This window comes from Leptonotus elevatus, chromosome 11, assembly GCF_054856555.1.
Source record: "Leptonotus elevatus isolate MCC_2025b chromosome 11, RoL_Lele_1.0, whole genome shotgun sequence".
NCBI lineage: Eukaryota > Metazoa > Chordata > Actinopteri > Syngnathiformes > Syngnathidae > Leptonotus > Leptonotus elevatus.
This window is the reverse complement of record NC_141249.1, coordinates 19379115-19402064: the sequence shown is the minus strand read 5'-3', so window position 1 is coordinate 19402064 and position 22950 is coordinate 19379115. Positions and strand designations below refer to the sequence as shown.

The 22950-nt window shown below is 39.8% G+C and overlaps 2 protein-coding genes across 7 annotated transcripts in view; one reads left to right on the top strand and one right to left on the bottom strand.

Moving 5' to 3' along the window:
• The window catches only part of hps3 (HPS3 biogenesis of lysosomal organelles complex 2 subunit 1), a 63206-nt gene that overhangs the window by 11891 nt on the left and 28365 nt on the right, over nucleotides 1-22950 (bottom strand). For 2 of the 4 annotated variants that reach the window (XM_086089822.1, XM_086089825.1), the window contains exons 5-13: nucleotides 12899-13073; nucleotides 3798-3903; nucleotides 3648-3719; nucleotides 2123-2216; nucleotides 1943-2016; nucleotides 1595-1807; nucleotides 482-533; nucleotides 308-390; nucleotides 93-216 (exon numbers count right to left, since the gene is read on the bottom strand). In XM_086089822.1, coding sequence (XP_085945948.1) covers nucleotides 93-216; nucleotides 308-390; nucleotides 482-533; nucleotides 1595-1807; nucleotides 1943-2016; nucleotides 2123-2216; nucleotides 3648-3719; nucleotides 3798-3903; nucleotides 12899-12900 — 820 coding nt within the window. In that variant the 5' untranslated portion in view covers nucleotides 12901-13073. Of the gene's footprint in view, nucleotides 1-92; nucleotides 217-307; nucleotides 391-481; nucleotides 534-1594; nucleotides 1808-1942; nucleotides 2017-2122; nucleotides 2217-3647; nucleotides 3720-3797; nucleotides 3904-4234; nucleotides 4331-12898; nucleotides 13074-13146; nucleotides 13218-22950 lie in introns of those variants that run through there. The other 2 variants (XM_086089823.1, XM_086089824.1) reach the window with 2 other exon arrangements.
• The window catches only part of bcar3 (BCAR3 adaptor protein, NSP family member), a 53716-nt gene continuing 36937 nt past the window's right edge, over nucleotides 6172-22950 (top strand). For 2 of the 3 annotated variants that reach the window (XR_015096523.1, XM_086089826.1), the window contains exons 1-3: nucleotides 6172-6301; nucleotides 10068-10179; nucleotides 12932-13046. Coding sequence is in view for 1 of the 3 variants with exons in the window: in XM_086089826.1 (XP_085945952.1) it covers nucleotides 10090-10179; nucleotides 12932-13046 (205 nt within the window). In the remaining 2 variants the exon portion in view is untranslated. Of the gene's footprint in view, nucleotides 6302-10067; nucleotides 10180-12931; nucleotides 13047-21048; nucleotides 21257-22950 lie in introns of those variants that run through there. The other variant, XM_086089827.1, reaches the window with a different exon arrangement.

Below are 22950 nucleotides of genomic sequence, written 5' to 3'. Positions count from 1 at the left end.
AATATGCCGCAGCAACAGCAGGAATGTTAAAAAAAGAAAAGAAAAGAAAAGAATTCTAGCTTAGCTGCTTTTAGATCGTTGCATTTAATCACCATCTTTTGGTACTTCAGACGATTCCTCCAGCACCGGATCTTTTGGCTCATAATTAGCATCCAGCTTTAGGACCAGCACCTCCAGCTCAGCTTGAACAGCCACATATCCTGCACACAGCGCCACCTGGAGGGGTGGCGACTAGCTGAATTACATTAACAGATAACAGAATCAATTTAATCATGACCAAAAAAAAAAAAAGCACAGGCGCAGACACCTGTTTGGGTTTAGTCCCCGGAAGATGCAGGATGACAGAGCGTTCAAAGTCAAGAAAGGAACCGTTTTGGTTTGAGCTCTGATCTAGGAGCAAAACAAGAGACGCCAGAGTGAAAAACTAACAATTACTGTAAGTCCAAAACAGTTTGACAAAAACAAACACATTTAATGTTACCTTGACTATGACTGGCGCTTTGCTGGCTGTTTGAAGGATGTTGTATGTTCTGCTGCGTTTGAAAATCACAAAGCAAGCATTTCAAACAAAATAAGCTAAAGTGAAAAAAACCCGAATCATTTACCACATTTGATATTCAATTAATGATCAATTTCACGAGCAATGCATTTTTTTTCCAATTATTACATCCTCAAACGAGAAACAGGCAGAAACGATTCATGATATCGGAGAGGAGCTCCTATGTTACCAGGTAACTTGATAAGTAAAGATGTATATTCCTTAGGGCCCGACCGATAATGCATTTTTTGCGACCGATGCTGATACAGATTTTTGGCAGAAAAAAATAAATACTGATTACTAATTAATCTGCCGATTGCTTAAAAACATATATTTAATGCATACAATTGTGTCCCTGCAGCATTTGTGTGAGAATATTCGTTATTTGAAGGACAAACACTCCCGAAGTCAATGCTAACTTCCTGTTAGCATTTGAATGGGACCTTCCCTTCACTTTTAGCATTAACACTAGGCTAGCGATGTTTTAAAAATGTAGCATGTTTTGTATTTAAATATAGGGTGGATGTAATTCTTATGGTCGTGTTTTTAGTTTTACAGTTAACTCCGATTGGAGTGTCATTAAACACCTTAAAGGACGCTTAGGGACAACAGAATAACCAGCATAAGATACGCTACACACTTGCTAGTTGCTAATGCTACGCAAGCAAAATGATACATTCAGGGTACTTTCACAGCGTCGGAAACTTTGGCTTTCTTCGATGATAACGTTTTAAGGGGAAAATATTTGGCCATTTGACCCAATTAGACAATAATTTTGCCTGATGTTTGGTCGGGCCCTAATTTTTATCCATCCATCCATCATCTGAAGCTCTTGTATTAAAAAAAAGAAAAGGATTGTTATTTTCTTAAGTGCTCTTTACAACCCTAATGCACCAAAAACTACTGGCGTCATTGCAGTCGGTTTGGTCACTAAATCCCTGATAGTAGAAGCTAAACTAATTGTTCACAGACTGTTAAGCAAAAACGGCACAAGCCCCAAAAAAACAAACATGAAACAGTGCAAAGAAAGGCGTACCGGACCCGTTTTGCACTTACCATGTTTTGATGGTTCTGTCTTCTCAAAGTAAACAGAACCAGAGTCTTGTCGCATCCAACGAGGAGGTCACCTGTAACCGAACAACACGCGACGGCAACAGGACGCTCCGAAAAAGGGATCTCGATGATCTCCATCTGGACTCCGCCCCGCTGAGACGCCCCACGAAGCAGGTGGCCCAGCAAGCGCACCCCAACGCGAGCCTTTTCCTCGGCCTGTTGAAGTCACGAGGAGAACAAACGTGGGCAGTGAACCAAATATCGTATGGATGCTATATGCAAATTCAAATTCTCACTCCTGCCACACCACTATTTACATCGACGCATTTCAAAAGTGGATTTCTACGTCACCTGGTAACGCCAGTTGGTGTAGGCTCTCAGGTAGGTGGCGCTGTTCTTTTCCTCAATAGTGACCAGATAGTCTCCTACATGCGATTGGGGTAAGAAAAGAACCCAGGAAATGAAACGTGTTTTTTTTTTTCGTATCCTCTCACTAGAAAGTGGACGAAGAACAAATATGAATTTGCATACCGATGTCGCTATGCAGGATGCTCTTCACAGTGCCCATGGTAGCAAAGCGGCAGATAAGAGGGCAGCCCTCCTGCTCCAGATTGTAGGCTTCCACCTGAATTCAACGCAAAACAGTCACAATCCCGCATCCATTCTATGAGTCGGCGCTAATGATGGAAGACCTCAGGGGTGTGTAAACTTATGAGCGCACTGTATGATGAGAAAAAATGACCATAAAATCCCCAAAACACTGTGGCAATTGTTTTGATATTTTCAGACCTTGAAGTTGACATGAGTAAAGATGTGCGTGTGAATTTTGGTGACGATTCATAATGTTTTTGTTTCATTAAGCAACGTTTAGCTTTCGTACATTTCGAGTTGTGCTCCTAAATTTACATAAATTCAAGCACAACTGTATATGTTTAAATACACATTCATAAAAACATTAATGAGGGGGGGGGGGGGACATGCAAAGCTGCTGCACCACTTCCACAACATACTGCAAGTAACATTACATAACTCCATGAAAAAAAAAAAAGTGAACATTTTTACTCAATTATGCATGTTTTAAATCTCTTTCCATTTAGATTAACTGGTAAAAGCAGTTAACTTTTTACATGTGTTTCCTGTTTTCAACTTCTCCCTCTTTCTCCTTCATGTTTATTGAAAGCTTCTAAACACCATAACACTCTTAATATTATAATATCACATATTAGTTACTAGGGTTGGGAATCTTTGAATGTCTCACGATTCGATTTGATTCAGATTTTTGGGTCTGCGATTCGATTCAGAATCAATTTTCGATTAAGAACGATTTTTGATTCAAAATGATTTGATTGACAATGATTTTTGCTGCAATCTATAGATGTGCAAGGAATTGTAATGATCGACTCCAGTCTGAGCTACTCCCGGCACTTTTATCACTCAAAAGAACGACTCCACACTGGAAAAAAAAAAACTTTTATTGGAATAACTTGATTGTGACTTTTTCCTTCTACTCTCTATTGTGGCTACAACTTAACAGTGTATCAGACCGTGTGGAACCGCACTGCCCCTGAGTGGCCAAATCAAGTACAACATGAACAGCGCTCCCAATAAAAGCACACACAAACAAAGGCAAGACAGTATAAAATAATCGAAATAAAATCGATTTTGGGACTTTTAAAATTGATTCTGAATCGTACTAAATGAAAATCGCACACCCCTATTAGTTACATATTGTTGTGTAGATTAATTAGCCTGCACAATTCAAACTCAGCTTCCATAGTTAGTCACAGGAGTTATGAACCAAGAACCATGTGATTGGTTAATTGTAAACACGACGGCACCCCTTCACATATTTTAAAATGACTTATCTTGGTCTAATTGTTTTTTTTTATATCACAAAATCCTGGCATATGAACAGGGGTGTGTATAGACTTTGCGTACCAATTGTACAGCATCAAAATGCTTTCAATTAAATGTGATCAATATGGACTTCATCCCAACTGACCCAGACACCTGCTACATTCATTCAATTATATAAAAAAAAAATTATAGTAATAACCTTGCATCCTCCAGTTGTTACCACAAACAAGGCCCCGCCTCCACAGCAGACCAACCCAGGCTCCTGCTCCACCTGGTCACAGGGACACGAGATATTCGATGAAAAACGGCATGTAGGTCGGATGGCTTGACAAAGGAGAGCAAAACTGACCTGCACTATCTGTTGTGAGGCGTAAGGATGGCAGTTGTATACGTGCACCATGTTGCATCCACCGTTCTGACTCAGAGCTGATTGATTGAAACAAGGTGGAGCACCCCTGTAAGAAAACACATCCACGAAAGCCGTCATTAAGTTCTTACAATACAAAAAAGAAAAAGAAAATACATAGTCGAAATGAAGAACCACAATGTTTAACTTTCGTTTTGTCGACAATGTGCAGTGCACGCACCAAAAGCGAAGAACAGGCAAAAGTGTGTGTTAAACATTCCTGTAATCGATATCACATGCTGCGATCTTGTGAGCTGAATCCGGGGCTGAAACATTTGACTCCAGCTCGTTTCGCATTCTCTCCGCCCGCTCACAGTCCACTTACACAATAGCGCATTTACAAAAATAATAATGATAAACACAAGTCGTATGTACGCTACCTGCTTAGTTGTGTTTATCCTCTCTTCATGATCGTAAGCCGCAGTCGAACGCTTTCACGCCGCAAAGCAGGAAGTTGATGTCGACCACAATAACGGCGGACACGCCCCCCTGCTCTCATTGGCTTATTTTCCCGTGTAGTATTTGATATTTAAGTTCCAATTATTATTATTTTATATACATATTCCTATGATTTGACTTGTCTTTTAGCTATAGAGTCAGTCAACTCAAAACAAGAACCCCTGAATCTCATATTTATGGACTACGTATGTGCATATAAAGCTTGAAACTATTCGTTGAACTCATGTTAATTAATTTTAACTTTAAAAGGAGCTGTGGTTAACTGTAGTAGTAGTAGTCGACTACGTGTCATCATGACCTACTGTACTAAGTATCATACGGTGTTTAGTATTTCTTTTCTGTGCAGCTCCATTTGAAGAACAGCGCTGTGTAGTGTACTTAACGCCCGCCAGGGGGCGCGCTGGGCAAAGGCATGTAATGGCGGACAGTTCGATTTTGACTACCGTACTGTAATACCCGAGTGAATTGTTGAATAGCTTTTTATTTTTTTTTAAGGAAATGGAAAAAAAACTTGTATAAGTTGTATTACGGATAATAATAACAAATACATATACAAATACATTGATGTCCATGTTCATACATATGCAAATGTTTTACAGAAGAGTCCATTTTGTGTGTGTGCGTGTGTGATCTTAAGTACGGAAGCGTATTGCATTCACTTGAAAAAAAAAACTCCTGTTTTTCTGTCTATTTTTTGGGGGGAGCTTTGTTTTTTTGAATATATATTTTTTATTTTCAGTTTTTCTGAATATTTTTTTTCTGTTTTACTGAATATTTTTTTCTGTCAAAAATTATCCCCCCAAAAAAGAGGAGGAAAAATTACTCAGAAAAAAGGGTGGGGGGATTATGCAGAAAAACAGGAAAAAAATATTTTAAAAAACAGAATAAAAAAAATAAAAAATAAAAATAAATTATTCCGAAAAACAGAGCTGGTGTTCTGTTTTTCTGTGTAATTATTATATATATATTTTTTACCTCTGAACTCCAAGTGACTTGTATATGCAATAAGATGGTGATGTTTACTTACTGGCTCTCAAAAAGGAATGAATGTGTAGACGGTACTGTGGTGTTTTCTAATCTCTGAGGGGAAACCCCTTTAAAAACAGAAAAAAAAATATTTAGAAAAACAGGAAAATAATTATTTTATACAACAGGGAAAAATGGCTCAGAAAAACAGGAAAAAAATCAGAAAAACAGAGGGAAATATTAATTTTTTTAAACAGAAAAAATATTATTAAAAAAACAGGGGAAAATATTCAATAAAACAGAAAAAAAATATTCAAAAAAACAAAACTCCTCCAAAAAATTTGTCAGAAAAACAGGACTTTTTTTCTCTCCAAGTGAATGCAATACACTTCCGTACTTAAATCTGTATAAATGTTTTTTTTTTAATGAACTGTAACCATTTCAACTTGTGTCCAATATGAATATCAGCATTCAAGAGTACGCAACACATTTATCAGGACATTATTGAGTACAGATAATTAGACACATCTTTTTTTCTTCTTGTTAAACATTTATTATAAAATATATCTTACACCCCCTCACTGCAGCATCAGTCATCACTTGGAGAGATTGGAGGAATTGGCCTCAGATTATCCATGTGTACTCGACTTTTGCAAATTTTGCTTGCTGTTCTAATTTTACATTGTATGACACACATTAATAATATTATGTAACAACTGTAATAACTAATTAATTTCACTGATAGACGTACTCATGCAATGCATCCATTTTACTCTCTCTCTCTCCCCTTTCCTCTCTCTCTCTCTCTCTCTCTCTCTCTCTGTCTCTCTCTCTCTCTCTCTCTCTCTCTCTCTCTCTCTGTGTTATGATGGCTTTGCAGACAGTTAAAGTGGATGACAAGACAGCAACTTGTGCACTGCAGGCTCCCAGTTGTGAGCGGTGCGTGCAGCAAGTGCGCTGGCTTGCAGACTGCATGCATGCTGCACTCCACTGCAAACTTCACTGGCTCTGCAATTCGCAAGGTAGGTGGCAATTTTTCTTATATTAACGTTTTGGGGAAAATGTGGTTTGCTATCTATAAATGTTATAGTCATAGAGTGTATTCAACGTCGTCAAAGCAATTAACAAAGACAGCTTTGTGCATTCTAAAGCATGGTATTTTTGCTGTTGTGTAGTTTGCATGACGGGTTCTTGCAACATGTATGGCTCCATATACAGTAACACTGAAATGATTGAATTATGGACAATAGAGCGTGAGACACGACTGACTGCAAACTTTTTTGTAGCATAACAGATAACATTCAGAATCCAAATGCTGGACTTCAACTGACTTATATACAGTTTTTCTTTGTAGATATAAATAAAAGGATAACCGAGACCAACAAACGATTATTATTCGATGCTATTCGACTTTGGCATTTTGTGATGGTGTGATTGGTGATCTGTCTCTTTATTTTATTTTTTTATTATTCTTTTTTAAATTAAAATTTAATTATATATATATATATATATGGTCAAAATTCTATTTAATCTGTAGAATTTTGTTTTAAATTTTGTGAAGGTCTTGAAAGGTGCTTCCAAATGTAATTAATTATTATTATTCATTTATTTCATTAACATTTTATTTTTTATATAAATATATATTTTTTCGGTCAAAATTCTAATTAATCTGTAGAATTTAGTTTTAAATTGAGTTTTGTAACTGTTGTACTGTACTGTGTCCTTGAAGGTCTTGAAATGTGCTTCCAAATGTAATTAATGAATTATTATTATTGTTACTATTATTATTATGTGCCCTGCGACTGACTGCTCAGCTGAGAAATGGTTCCAGCGACCCAGCACCCAAAACAGGATAAAAAGCGAGTTGGATGGATTCAAACATATAGCCTAACTCGGACTAAGGCCATTAAACAAACAGTTATTGGATCACCACTGAAAAATATGTGGTGTTGCGTGCCCATAAAAAAAGGGGTCTCCTAAAAAAATAGTTTGCTGGAAGATGCTTGGCGCTGATGTTGTTTTGCAGCTTAATTCAATTGGTTGGCTTGTGTGTGTCGGTCTAATGTGATTGGTAAAAACGGATACCCTTGGTCTATAGACAGCAGCCAATAAAGGCATTGGAGTGGCTGAGTGAAGAGGAGATTGTCCTCTGATGCAGTCGTGGTCGCGTCGAAAGTTTGTTTTCCCCTAAAAGTCCATCCATTATTCACTTTGTTATATGTTGTTAAATAGCCAAGCTTGGTTGGCTCGCTCAGCAGGCAGGACCTCGATGAGTCTATTTATAGAATCGTACTCAATGAGAAATTGGATGCTGTGACAGCACTCTGGAGAGATGTGGTCATGGGAAAACAGCAGAGGTCACAGCGGCAGAGAAAAGTTGAAGCGGACTCAACAGAAAGAAGAAGAACCCTCTCGGGAGACGACTTTGTGCTCTCAGTTCCTATTAGCGCTGCTCGGAATGTGTTCGAACATGTGCTCGGACATGGAAACAAGCGGTGTAAAAACCCAGAGCAGTTGGTCGTTTTCAGGTGCCTTGCTCAAGGGCTCTTGGTGAATCGGTGATTCTAATTAACTCATATAACATCTCTATTAGTGATAGACCCATAACCGTTATTCCAAGCCGATATTCATTTGCAGTAAAAGAGAAAATATGATCGTCACAATTTGAAAAATGTAGTTTTTCTTTTCATCTTAAACATAAAAATTTGAACGAAAATTGCAGGGCGCTTTCAGAGTCATCAGCATGTGTTACGCTAAATTAAAAACTAAGCAAGTACATTTTTACTGGGGACTCCAGTTCAGGGTGAACCCCGAAGCCAGCTGGGATAGGCTCCAGCACCCACCGCCACCCTTGTGAGGACTAAGCGGTTAAGAAAATGGATGGATGGATAAAGTTTTCCAAAATGTTTACATCATTTCTAAATTGTATTATTATTTTTTATATATATAAAAAAAATAAAAAAAATAAGTGTAGGTAGTTCCCAGTGTCAGCATTTTTTTTTTTTGATAAAGTGGAAATTTAAATAAATCTATAAATTAAAAGTTTCCTGTATCTCACTGAGCGATAAATGCATGCGAATGTCGCTAATTTGTTTTTTGTTGCCAGGGTTCATAAAAGGTTCCAAAAGATCTTCGCAGACAATAAAAATGGGGTCAGAATATGTTCCAAATAGTTTTGTGAACATCTTACAAATCCTGATGAAAATCCTAAATTCGCTACGTTCGCAAGCATTCCCCGCTCAGTTACCAGCTTTAGCGGCCTTCAGATTAGTAAAAAAAAGGCAGATGCCGATATTTGGCATTTTGACCGATAATCGGTCTATCCCTACTTTCTATATTGGTCAGGTAAATCAAACCTGAGGACCAAGCTATTGCAATTTCTCAATCCTTTGCCACTGAAATGCAGCTTTTTCTTTTTCTGAGAAGAACAATCCCGTATTCATATTGTCCCCTTTGGAATTGTAACCAGCGTAACTGCTCGCATTATTTTGGTTGGGGGTTCAACACAATAAAACATCTGTGTAGCAGACAGTCCCGGCAGCTCGGATGTTGAAAGTATCATCTGGCTAAAAGATGGCAAGACAAACCCCCGCCGTCCGATTCCTGTCGAAAAAGTCGGGTCCCTCCATCAGACGTTGGATATTATGACATAAATTTGTATTCAAGTGCAATCCTCCTTCAGATGCCTGCTGTCTTTATGTACATTCTGTACCGCAGCCCTTCGCCGGGTTCATCTGGAAATGGGCTCGGACACTGACAGGAGTCCATCAAGATCATGAAGGACTCCTTTAACCTGCACAATGACACGCTCAGAGATTGGCTTGATGGGATTGCGTGAGGAGTCCTGTAGAGTGGTTAGATTGGACTCACTTTAACTCATTCCCTGCCATTGGTGGCTATAGACGTCAAAAATTCATGTTATTTCTATTAGTAAAAAAAAAAAAATTCATTTCATTTCATTTTCTATGAAAACCTAGGAACATTTGTTTATTGTACATTTATAACAGATATAAAATTTGTGATTAATCGTAAGTCAACTATTGAAGTCATGCGATTAATTATGATTAAAAATGTAATCATCTGACGCACATCATTTTTTATTTTATTTTATTTTTTAATTAGGGCGCGTCAGGCGATAATTTTTTTAAAAATTGTAAATAATCACATGACTTCACTAGGTGACTAACGATTAATCATACGATTTATATCTGTTCTAAATGTACAATAAATAAATAAAAGATTTTTATACTCTTGTTAACAAAAGTGTTGTTTTTTTTTAACTAATAGAAATAGTTCAAATGAATTTTTGACGTCTATAGCCGTCAATGGCAGTGAATGAGTTAATAACCGTCAGTGGCATCCCTGTATCTCACTCAATGTAATTGCGTGAGTGTGGGGGGTCACTGCCTCTCTTCCTGATAATGTTCTCTGCGTCCTGTCCTTGGCAACGGTGTGTCGCCACGATCCCTCGCACACGCACGACCCAATGAAAAGACACCCGTGAAAAGCACGCCATGGCTCCCACCGTTTCCATAGAAAACCGGATTTAGAAATAATTTTTTCCCCCAAAGGACGCAATGGGATTTGAGTAAGCCATTCAACCATCATAAAACGTTCAAGCGTCAACTAAACAAGTCAGTTCCCAACTTTGTGTGGGCTTCTTTGTAACACCATCATGAGTCACATTTTGGCTCCCGAAATATGGTGCGTATACACAATTATACGTTTCCTATGTCTCATGGATGGTTTTAAAGATTGATTTTAATGGGTGATCTTCTATTCCTTCAGGATTCATCTGTGTGTGTGTACCATGAAGCACCAGTCTATCTCCCGATGGCTGAGTCAGCTGGGATTGCCACAATACTGCACTGCGCTGGAACAAGAATATGATGGTGTTGAGGTACAATAGTCTAAAGACACCCATTAATAAAAATAAAAAAAGACACAAGTGTTCTCCTGTAAACATCATTAAGCATATCAATTAAACTGAAAACATCATAAATCGTGCAGTTTCTACCAAGTCTTGTCCCAAATGTAAATGTATAGGATCGTATGCCGAGAAACGTTTCTTGGGAGGAGCAACATGGCGGCCTCGCGGCTTCAAAAGGCTTGGCCTATCGGCTATCCAGTAATATATACAGATTAGTGATGTGGTGTCTATAGTGTGTCCTCAAACTCTAACCTCAATAGAAAAGACGAGTTGCCAAGAAATTGGACGAGACCGTTTTGGTGTTTTGTGTTAGTCATCTCACTGTAACGTAAAGAACTTGCAAGAACATTTTTAGGATTGCTTTTTGCGTTTCTGTGTAGACTAAACAACATCGGATTTATTTCCATATACTATTGGGAAGAACACTCAAAAGCATGGAGCTGTTTTAAATGTCATTACGGCAATAAAGTTCACAAGTTTAAGTCGTAAGACGTGTTGCTGCTTATTCTTGGGCAGCGATCCACTGAACAGAGTCTTTTGAAATAAATCACGTGATCATTTGATTTAGTGAGTTAACTATTGAAGTCATGCGATTAATTACAATTACAAATTTTAATCGCCTGACGCCCCTAATTTTTTATAATTTAATCGCCTGATGCCCCTAATCTTTTCTTAAAAAAAAAAAAGATTATTAAAAAAAAATTCTAGGTTTTCATACTCTTGTTAACAAAAGTGGGGAAAAAATGTTAAACTAATATAAATAGTTCAAATGAATTGTAAAACCCAAAAGTAGCCTAATCAGAGTAATTGGACTATGTGGAAAAGAGCTTGTTGTACCATGGCCCTGGCTGATCTCTTATACTCTGCTGCCCCCTGCTGGCCGTTTTTGTAACAACTACCATTGCTTTAAGCGACCTCTTCAGGTCAGAAGTTGCATCAAAGCCTTCTGTATGTTCTAGCATAAAATAAAAAAAAACTTAAACAAAAACGTATAAATATGTTTTTGGGGGAGTGAAGGACAAAGTATTAAGAAACATATTTATATGTTTTTGGGTTTGAATTAGTTAATTGAGTAAGTTCAATTTGGCCTGATTGATTATCCTATCAGATCTGAGAGAGCCAATGAAATGAAATATTATATAAGATTTTAATTAGTAGATTTTAATTATGTTAATCTTAGATCTAACTACAATTGCATTTACCTGGAGTTTTTTTGTGGTCCCCAACAAGATTATTTTATGATTTAAATTGCATCGTAGTCTGATTATGTGACACGACACCCGTTATTGTGCAGATATTTTCAATAGATGTCATTGAAGGAATTTCCAGCGTTATCCTCCTTCCATAATGGATTCGAACACCACTGGCCCTTTTCAGGATATTATATCAACAATGTCCAGCTCATTAGTTCTTAACCATCCAGATTAGTACTGCATGACTTCGCTTGCAGACACCACCAACATTAGCCAGACACCAAGTAATCGTTGTCAGTTTCTGATTCCTAATTTACATTTGACCACTTGATGTTATCAATTAAACCGAGAAAAGTGAGGAAAGAAACTTGTGTAGGTTATTGGAAAATATGAACTCATAAAAGCAATTGTTTTGACAAGTGACATGAATAAATGATGAGCATTTCACTGTTGAGGAACTTTCCACAAAACATGCATTCACATGGAAAGAAAGAAAAAAAACCTCCATCCACATCCATTAAATCAACTCTGCTGGACAGGATTTGAGAGTTTATATTGTAGTTTGGCTTTGGATGACCAGATCAAGAAAAACATGTCAAATTGGATTTGGACACAAATGGAGGTGAGACAAAAGAAGGTTGGGGGGGTGGGGGTGTGGGATAGAAAAACACCAGGCTGTGCGCATGCATAGTCGAAAAAAAGAGAAGCGTTTGTATTAACTACCATCATCAACACAACAAGTCCTTGAGCTGTGCGGCTGTGAGTTTTGAAGGTCCCGTGATGACGCAGTGCGTAATTTATCTCCATGTACACTTGTGTACATCCAGTACTTGTCCAAGGTTGTTCTTGTTCTCCCTCATTCATCTACTCAGGCATCGTTTTAGTTAATAGCATAGCGCAGGTTGAAGTGTGGCGGGCTGTGCTAAGCAATGCCGTAATGACAGGATCAGGATGAGGGGAGGGGAGGGGAGGGGAGGGGATGGCACACTTTTGGGAGACAGGACGTCGGTCACCACGCAGTGGTCTCTTGAGGTTTACATTCTGTGCTGGAGCCAGCGACTTGTCTAGACAGACTTAGAGTTTCTTATCTTTCCGCCAAACATCGTGTGCAGCTTACGCTAAGAAACGTATTTTGTACACTTAGATTGTCCTAAGATGTAGCATACCAGCTAGTACCGCTGTTTTCTTAAGATGGAACCCAGGGGAAGCATATACAATGAAAACAGCAGAGGCCCCAGAATTGAACCCTGTGGAACACCATACGTTCCGTTATGGTCATAATATGATATAGAGATATCAGTTTTCAAATGTACAGAGCAAAAAATGGTCAGAAACATAAAAACGGTCGTAAAGCCTGAAAAATCTACAGTAAGTACATTATTTGTACTTCACGTGTTCAGTCATGATCTTTGTTGACTCCGGACTAAAAAATAAGCATCACATCATGTAGAAATGCCGGCTCAAGATAGCAGTGCAACGATTTTCGAAGGACTCACATGCGGCTCTCGGCTTTTGTTTGTGTTCTCCAGGACCTGCTGCACCTCTCAGAACGCGACCTCTTGGACCTCGGTGTTCACAATCACCTCCATCGTTTGCACCTTCTCACATCCCTGCGCCTCCTCCTGGAGCGGGAGAGGCGGAAAGGTACTCCACAGAAAGACTCGCACATCCCTGAATATGTAAACAAAACAAACCCCGTTTTGATTGGTTGTCATGATGAATATTTTTGTACATTATGGACTACCTCCAACTCATATACAGTATGGCTGCATGGTTCGACTGTCATTGCAGAATAAAACGGCATCCCCTCCAACTCTCTGCCAATTCTCTCACCAGTGTTGAACGAATAGGGTAGGGCAACTTCAGCAAAATGCTGCGAGGCAGCAGATAGCAGGACGCCAATTTTAGATACTCCTCCACTATTAAGGAGGAGGGAGTTTGCGGAATGATGTCATGATGGAACGTGAGTGGATGAGGGATGGTGGACAACAAATGCCGGGAAACAGGAATCAGGTGCAATGCGTGGTACATTTATTAAACATAGGGAGAAAGGTGAGCAGACAACCGTGACTGGACTGGTCGCCGTGGCTGGACGGAACGGAACTGGTCGCCGTGACTGGACGGAACGGGGCTGGTCACAGTGACTGGATGGAACGGGACTGGTCGCCATGACTGGACAGGACGTGAGTGGACTGGTCGCCATGACTGGAACGAGCGTGACGTGACAGGACCTGATTTGCCTTGACTTGACTGAGGCTGGCTGACTTAGCTGGGGCTATGGCTTCTTTTATTTTTTATTATTATTATTTTTTTTCTTTCTTTTTTTTTTATGCTATGACTTCTTGGCTGTGATGACTTAGCTGTTATTTATTTATATATATTTTTTTATTGTTTTATTTTACTTATTGTATTTTAATATTTTATTGAATTTTTGTTTTTGTTTTACAGAAAATTTTATGTGTATGTACCACTTGGGAAACGCTTGTTTATAAAAAAAAAAAAAAAAGTGCTATAGAAATAAAATGGATTGGATTTGGATAAAAGAAAGAGCACAAAAATTAAGAGTAAAAATCTCAGAGTATAATTTTTGGGAGTTGATTTGAACTCCCAAAGTGTCATTTTTTAAATTGAAATTGTGTCCAGAGTAGCACAGAGTTGATGACACAGTCGATCATTGAAAGTGGATTTGTAGTGCTCGTAAATGCATTTGGTTGAAATACATTTTCTGAACATCCTCAATAAAAAAGCAGATGATTGGACACGTTCTATTAAGACTCTCTCATGTTCGTCGGTGTTGTAGCTGAAATCAACGACCTCCACTTTTGATGGACGCACGCACAATGAACAAACATTATCCGTCCTATCTGTTCCGTCTCCAAAAGCCCCCAAGCGTCCGTCTCTGCCTTTCTCACGTGCGTCCAGAAAGCGCTGGGAGCTCGACAGAGACGTATAGCACAAGTGTCATGTAAAGACACGCATATGCCTGCGAGAACGTGAGGGTGCTTGTCTGTCAAAAGACAATGTGGCGCTCTCTCTCACTCACACACGCACACACTTGTCTTTGTATCACTGTGGGGAAATCTCATTGACGTAATGCATTTCCTAGCCCCTTCCCCTAACCCCCACCATAAAAAATGATTGCCTACCCCCATTCCTTACCCTAACCTCAACCAAAACCCAATTCAAACCTAAACTCTAAAACCAAGTCTTGACCCTCAAAAAGAGGTCCGAATTTGTGGGGACCACCAAAATGTCCCCACAATTTCAAGTCGGTCCCCACAATGGTAGCTAAACCCACAATGTAGCCTGTAAAAACGCAGAGACCTGCTGGGCTGAACCGCTGGAGTGTGCATTCATGTGTGTCTTTCCCATGCATTATTTTGTGACATGAAAGTGTTGTCTGGGTTTTCATTAACGCATCAGACATTTTTGTTTCTCAAATAAAGGAAATGAGCTTCGATTATGAATGCGAGCCTGCAGGATAAAATGATAAGTACTCATCGTGAGCCTCCATTACGATGGACGAAGGACTTTTCTGTCGTGGCAATTAAACAGAGATGGGAAGTAATGAAGTACAAATAATTCATTACTTTACTTGAGTAGTTTTTACAGTTCTTTGTATTTCTTTTTTAGACGACTTTTTACTTTTATCCGTTACATTTTAACATGAGCATCTGTACTTTTTGCTTGACTCGTTTTCAAAACAAGGTCGTTGCTTTTGTTTTTAAAATGCTCGTCAAGTACATTTCAGAGCCTGTACTTTTTTTACTTTTACTTGAGTCATTATTTGAGTGAGTACTTTTACCCAAATAGTTTTTTTACACAAGTAATTGTACTTTTACTCAAGTCGAGAATGTCAATACTTTTTCCCATCTCTGCAATTAAAAGCAAAAATTCACAGTATATGCATAAGATGCAGATTTTTTTAGTAACATAACTCATAAGGCGATGATGAATTCTGAAACACGTCTTTTTCAAATTCCTGGCATCGCTGCGTGACCGCCAGTGCCGCCACGTACACTTTAAGGACCGTTGCTGAGGTGAAATGGCTTCGACTTCAAGTCGCTCAGTCACCAGCTACTATTATCTGTCTGCCTGGCAGACTGCCACCCCTGTCATTAAACACAGAGGCCAGATTTGGGCAGCAGCAACAAAGCACACACACACACACACACACACACACACACACACACACACACACACACACACACACACACACACACACACACACACACACACACACACACACACACACACACACACACACACACACAAACACACACACAAACACACACACACACACACACACACACGCACACACACACACACACATATACATACATGCACGCAGGAAAATGTCAAGTCAACATTTCAGACTGATAAGAGCGTTCCAAGCGAGAGTACCTTCAGAATTAAACACCCGCGTCTATATTTACACTCTATCCTCAAGGCGGATTCCTTTCACCTTTGGAAAAACACGAGTTCAAGATTGTGTCTGTATTTAAAAAAATACGTTATTATCGTACACACGCATTCAATTAAGAGGTCAGATCAGAAGACATACAGTAAGCGCATGAAACAAATATCGAGCTACAACAAAAATAGCAGCGCTATAGCCATACATCTAAGCTAGCATTAGCCATGTAAACAAGCTAACGTTAGTCACCGGCTGCTACATTGGTAGCATGACGCATTTGTGTTGGACTGTCATTTTAACACTCAGGGACTCTTTTCGTGGACAGCAAGCGTATGCTTTGGCGCAAGAACTGCCGTATCTTGATTTTTCTGCAGGACAGGAAGACCCACGCAGTTTCAAAATAAAGTTTCCGGTTACTTTTCAGAATAAAACACTCGCCAGATCCTATTTGGCAATCATGTCAGTAAACGTCATAATTGGCGTAGCCAGGCCTGGAGTCAACGGGCCAAGTGCTTATTCACGGGTTAAACACCAGAGAACATGGCAGCCGGTGAGTTTTGTCCATAAAATTGACGTGTCCGGAGCGCGCAGTTAAGACACGCATGCGGTGTAATTTAGCACGTTTGCGAATTTTCACTGAGCATTCCGACAGTCGGAGGGGGTTTTCTTTTACACCTCGAGCGCACTTGACTTTTCGGGGTTTGAAAGTAGATACAATTTGCTGAAAGCAGGTCTAAGTTGTGGCGCAGGTGGTGTGATGCGATTTTGTTGAATTTGATCGAGGCGAAGGTAGGCAGAGCTGCAATCTGGGCACATGTGTAATGGATGTCATTATATTTCGCTCATAAATGTAACAACAGCGTGCATCCAATCCACCGAATGATTGTAGAAATCAGTGATCTGTGATCTTCCTGGTCAATTCGCAAGTGGAGATCTTTTTGCAGTTTTTTACAAATGTCCTTTGGGCATGTCAATCTCCCGCTATGCGGACTGTGTGCCTATTAAGTTGATATTGTATGCTTGTTTAACCACAGGATGTTGAGTACTGTATATACGGTAAATATCTTCCTCAGTCAGTTTGTGTGTAATGGTACCACCGATGATGTCATCAACATTCTGCTGTAATCTGGCATCTGTCAAAACAGAGTAGATCCAGTCAAAAAATCTGGCATCTGTCAAAACAGAATAATCCATTCCCTGGAATTAGACAAATTGGAGATAGCGTTGCACATGTTCAAAGAAGTAAATATAATTCATCATATTAGCAGAAGTAGCCGTCACTTTAAAAATCCCAGCCATGGCAAATGAAAATTGCCAGCAACAGTGGCAGAAGGATAAATAAAAATAAAAAAAGGCTCCAAACTAAGCTATTGTGAGGAACCAAATTTAGGTCCTGAGCTGAAAAGGTTTGCAGAGTATTTCATCAACTGTCTCTGGCGTGTGCCAACCAAGCAGTACCAGGAAATTTACATGAGTCATGAAAACTGACTGTGGACTTTGACTTTAGTCGATTTTGAGCAACGTATCCCGAGGCTGCAGGGCAAGAGGAATGAGGAGTGGCCAAACTTTTTGTTGTTCTCTTGAGAGAAACGAAAAACACGGAAAGCACAAGGATGTTCATACAGTCCGTTCTCAAGGCAGCGCGGGGTGGAGGAGGACCCGGTCTGTGGGAGATGGGGCGTGAAGGGGATAGAAAACGGGGGAGGATGGTGTAAAGATTAAATGAAGGATGTACAGTTTATCCCACAGAGTAACTAATGGAATGCCAACAAAAATTACTCTTAGGACGTTCATACCCCAAACCTTTTTCAAAACCCATATTAGAAATTGTGTTCCCTCACAGTAGTATGAGCTTTTTTTTCTTTCTTTTTTTTACATAGCCGTACTTTTGGTTGCCTATTGAAAAGCCATTCAAAATACTTGCGGCTCTATTGACTTAATTGTTTGCTAAGCGCTTGCGCCCTTCGCTTTTGAAGTCGACGCTGAGTCCAAAGGAGGGCTTGGCCTAAGGACGTACGTTAGCAGGAAGGACAGGAAACTGCTGTAATGGCGTGAGCTTCCTACAAATACTGTCTGCGTAAAAATGCAGGGAAGTAATATTTTAGTCTCGAGACTTTTCTCAGATTACGGATAAAGCCTTGAACTTGCTGACTTCCTGTGTTGTGCGGCATTGGGCCAAGTTTAAGCATGAAAAGTCTAAAAATACAGCGCTAGATTCTATGTGAAGGAAATGTGACGTCACGTTTTGTTGTTGTTGCGGTGGAAGGGCTTCCGTCTGTGATTGACGAGCATTAAGCGTGAAAGTCAATCGTTTACAATCATTTACGTATAGAGTAGGGGTGTGGCCAAAAAATGGATTCTCATAAGAATCGCGATTCTCATTTAGTAGGATTCAGAATCGATTTTAAATGTCCCAGAATCGATTTTATTTAAATGATTTGATACTGTCTTCCCTTTGTTTGTGTGTGCCTTTATTAGCAGCGCTGTTTATGTTGTACCCGGTTTGGCCACTTAGGGGCAGTGTGGTTCTGATACACATTTAAGTTGTAGCCACATTAGCGAGTAGCAGGAAAAAGTCACGATCAAGTTATTCCAATGAAAGTAGTTTTTTTGCAGCGAGTAGAGTACTAATTAGCATTAGTGAGTCAGACTGGAGTAGATCATTATCGGTTCCTTGAACATCTATAAATTGAGGTGAAAATCATTGCCAGTCAAATCATTTCGAATCAAAAATCTTTCTTAATCGGAAATCGATTCGGAATCGAATCGTGAGACATTCAAAGATTCCCACCCCTAGTATATAGTATTTATTTTGAAATGAAAGTATCCCATGAGAATATAGACGGTGTCATGAATGTATAAAGTTTTTATGGAATCCAAGCAAAGTGGTTTGGGCTTGGGGGGGGGGCTTGGTGATTCCAACCTGACTCACCATAGGATTCCTGGAAGTAGCACCCTCCCACACACAAAAAATGTCAGGTATTTTTTAGCACGTCTGTATGAAGTCTGTAAAGAGATGCTTGGAAATATGGACTCAAGTTCGCAACTTATTTCTATTTCGAACCACTTTTAGAGAAGTAAGAGATCCTTGAGCAACTTTTGGAACTTCAACTTGTTCCGTGTTTACTGAGCAAAATAAATTCATGTCTCTTTGTTACCTTCACTTGCACTTTTTGGGATATTCTGCCTTTACCTTTTGGCATCGGTGTAAACGCATACTTTATTGGGTTGCAATCATTTTTCTGCTGTCATTGCCATCTGCTGAGTTTGAATGTGAATAGAAAGTATACGCCTCACAATGGATTTGCTTTGGATCATAAACTTCTTTCCTTCTCCATACATTTGTCATCAATAAGATACAAGATGATCTTGGTTTAATCAGTCCAGAGAATCTGATTCCAGAACACGGAGGAATTCCTTTATATAGTCTAGAAAAGTCTCATTTGGCTCGCATATGTTGCCACCTTAAACATTTCTTGACAATAATATGTTATATGTGTCTAAACATGACACTCTGATTAATATGACATTTGTGGAATATGAGTTTTGAAGCCAAATCACAGCTCGGCCTGTTTTCTGAAGCTGAGCTGTGATTGCTTGTTGCCTGAGCAACATTGATGTCATTTTCAGTCGACTTCAAGTGGCAAAATGGCCGCCCCCTGAGATGGATAAAAACGGCTGGATTTGGCTTCATAACTCACATTCCACAAAAGTAATATTAGTCAGAATGTCATATTTAGACTAGTGATAAAAATCCATCTCAGTCGGCGGCCATTTTGCTACTTGCTGTCGACTAAAGATGACATCAATGTTGCTCAGGTAACAAGCAATCACAGCTCAGCTTCAGAAAAGAGGTGAGCTGTGATTGGTCGTTGCCTCAGCTCAGAGCAACTGTGATGTCATTTTCAGTCGACTTCAAGTGGCAAAATGGCCGCCCCCTGAGATGGGTAAAAATTACTGGATTTGGCTTCATAACTCACATTCCACAAAAGTAATATTAGTCAGAATGTCATATTTAGACTAGTGATAAAAATCCATCTCAGTCGGCGGCCATTTTGCTACTTGCTGTCGACTAAAGATGACATCAATGTTGCTCAGGTAACAAGCAATCACAGCTCAGCTTCAGAAAAGAGGTGAGCTGTGATTGGTCGTTGCCTCAGCTCAGAGCAACTGTGATGTCATTTTCAGTCGACTTCAAGTGGCAAAATGGCCGCCCCCTGAGATGGGTAAAAATTACTGGATTTGGCTTCATAACTCACATTCCACAAAAGTAATATTAGTCAGAATGTCATATTTAGACTAGTGATAAAAATCCATCTCAGTCGGCGGCCATTTTGCTACTTGCTGTCGACTAAAGATGACATCACAGTTGCTCCGGTCTCAGGTAACAACCAATCACAGCTCAGCTTCAGAAAAGAGGTGAGCTGTGATTGGTCGTTGCCTCAGCTCAGAGCAACTGTGATGTCATTTTCAGTCGACTTCAAGTGGCAAAATGGCCGCCCCCTGAGATGGATAAAAACGGCTGGATTTGGCTTCATAACTCACATTCCACAAAAGTAATATTAATCAGAATGTCATATTTAGACTAGTGGGGCTGCATAGAACATATTATTGTCCACCCCCCCCCCCCCCCCCTTTTAAAGGAAACACACGCACACACTAACACATCAACGTGTTAACAACATTAGACAAAACAGAGGAACAGAAGGACAAAGGCAGGAGATAGTGTTGTCCTGGGGGCTCTTGAAAACTCACACTTGAAATAATTCTCTTGAATTTGCTTTACCGGTTTCGACCCAGCGAAATATCAATCATCCTTCCACTTTTAAACGCCTTTGCGATAAGAATACACTCGGTGCTGACTAATAGTCAACACTGAGTCAAGTGCTTTCCACTTCCTCGAGTAAGCAACCCGACAAGTCCAAACGGCGTCGTTCTTGGCTGCGCACGGCAACATGAGGTCACATGTCAATCATTTTGGGAGAGTTGGCGCTGCTGTGCGTTAAAGAGGTCCAACACAAAAAAAAGACAGAGAGCAATGAAATATGAGACAACGCGGAGAAGAAGAGATGAGAGGGGGTGGAGGGGGGGTATGGGGGGGGGGGGGTGTTGTTCAGTGCTGGGAGGCAGGATTTGTTGTTGGTGGGGCGGGGGGTGTGCGGTGCAAGACGCAACTTGGCTAAAAAAGAAAGGACCAAACTCCTCCCGCACAGTAGATGAGGAGGAGGGGGCCGTGGGCTCACAAATCACTCCCCAGAGGGAGAAAGAGGAGGGCAGAACTTGCCATAGTGCACCACTGCGTGTTGTTGCCTGTCCGAGGCAGCGTGAGAGTTCGGCCGCTCATTCAAACGAACTATGAGCATGGAAAAAGTTCGATAGGAGAATCTAGAGAGGGATAAGAGCAAAAGTGGCACAAGGGGACTGCGGCTGAGAACAGGTGAGTTGTTTGCGGACGTACTGTTAGCATGTGTAGGAATGGAGACGCTTAAGAGTGAATGTCATCGGCTCGTAAATGAGAAATGTGACCCTGACTTTTCGTCGCAGCTCTTGCAACGAGCAAATGAAAAGTAGGTTTTCTTCCTAAAAAAATTAGTTTTATAATTACTGAGGGATTTTTTGGGGGCAGTAAGTGGTCATCCCAAGACGTTGGGTGGAGCGGTGGTTGTGGGTGAGTCAGTGGTTTTAAGCACCGGCAGGAAATCATTACAAGAATACTGATAAGACCTTGATCTTTATTTGTTGGCTGATTTATTTTGCATGTGCACAGTCATGAACGTTTTGAAAACCGGGCTATTATCATTTGGATTTGAAGTTAATAAGGCGCCAGTGTTTTGTTCTTTGACAGGTTGACTGTGAGTAAAACTGTGTGTGTGCGTGTGCGTGTGTGTGCGCGTGTGTGTGTTTGTTTCTGGCTAAGGTGGGATGAGGTGATTAATATTTCAACCAGCCATCAACACTGACAATAATTCTACAATAACTGCAATTTTGAGCCACCCATTATATGATGACAATCATTATGCACACAAGCATTTATTTAACTACATTTTGAAGTATTTTTAATTGGGTGAATATATATATATATATATTTAATGACTGCAAATGAGGCAAGAAAGTGCCAAAAGATATATAGAGACATCAATGAAAAATATTAGGGATGGGCGAGTACCGATACCAGGTATCGGTATCAGTGCCGATACCAGGTATCGGTATCAGTGCCGATACCAGGTATCGGTATCAGTGCCGATACCAGCTATATTTTAAGGTATCGGTACTCACAACAGAGGCCAATACCAGTATAGAGGGTCCTCTAGTGGCCGTTTCTATCAAAATTAAATAGAAATTAGATTTGACAATTGTCGTTAATTTCATGCAAATGAAAGAGAAAATACTATATTGGGATATATAGGTCATTATTTAAAATGATCTGTCAGTTCTTTGGGGGGATTTTATGTACTAGTGGTATCGGTATCTGGTATCGGTAGATGGTTCTGAAAAAATGTGGTATCGAATATCTGTAAATTATTACATTTGCAGACTTTTTGATATTTTGAAAATTATCAAGAGTATATTTGCTCTTTGTTTGGGCATTGCGAGAAGACACAATATTTTGTACTTTTAACTTGAAGAATGTATTTATTGTATTTTTTAAAGTTTTTTTTTTTAAGTCTTTTGCCACTTCTATTCCCAGCATTTTGATTCCTTTTCACCCCCCCCTCCCCCTCAAAAAAGCACATTAACATAAAAGCGTGGAACTGGCAATTTGGAGTAATCAGTTTTGACTGCGCCATGCCCTTCAAACTTACTGCAAAGTCGTTCAAACGTGCATTGAAGTCATTCGAACGTACAGCGAAGTCATTCGAACGTTTTGATAAACTTGTTCGAACGTCTTGGTAAAGTCGGTCGAATTTTTCTCAAAGAGTTGTTCAAATGCTTTGAAAAAGTCAAATGTAGCCTAAATGCTAACAACATAGCATTTGTCCCCATATTGCCAATTGTGGCATTACCAATACGTTCCAACGACTTTACCAATATGTTGAGCTGGAGCCTTTTTCCAGACGAATTTGGGCCAAAAGGCAGACTGAGCGATTTGGCCAAACAACAACAAATCACTGTCCCACTGAGTGGGAACTG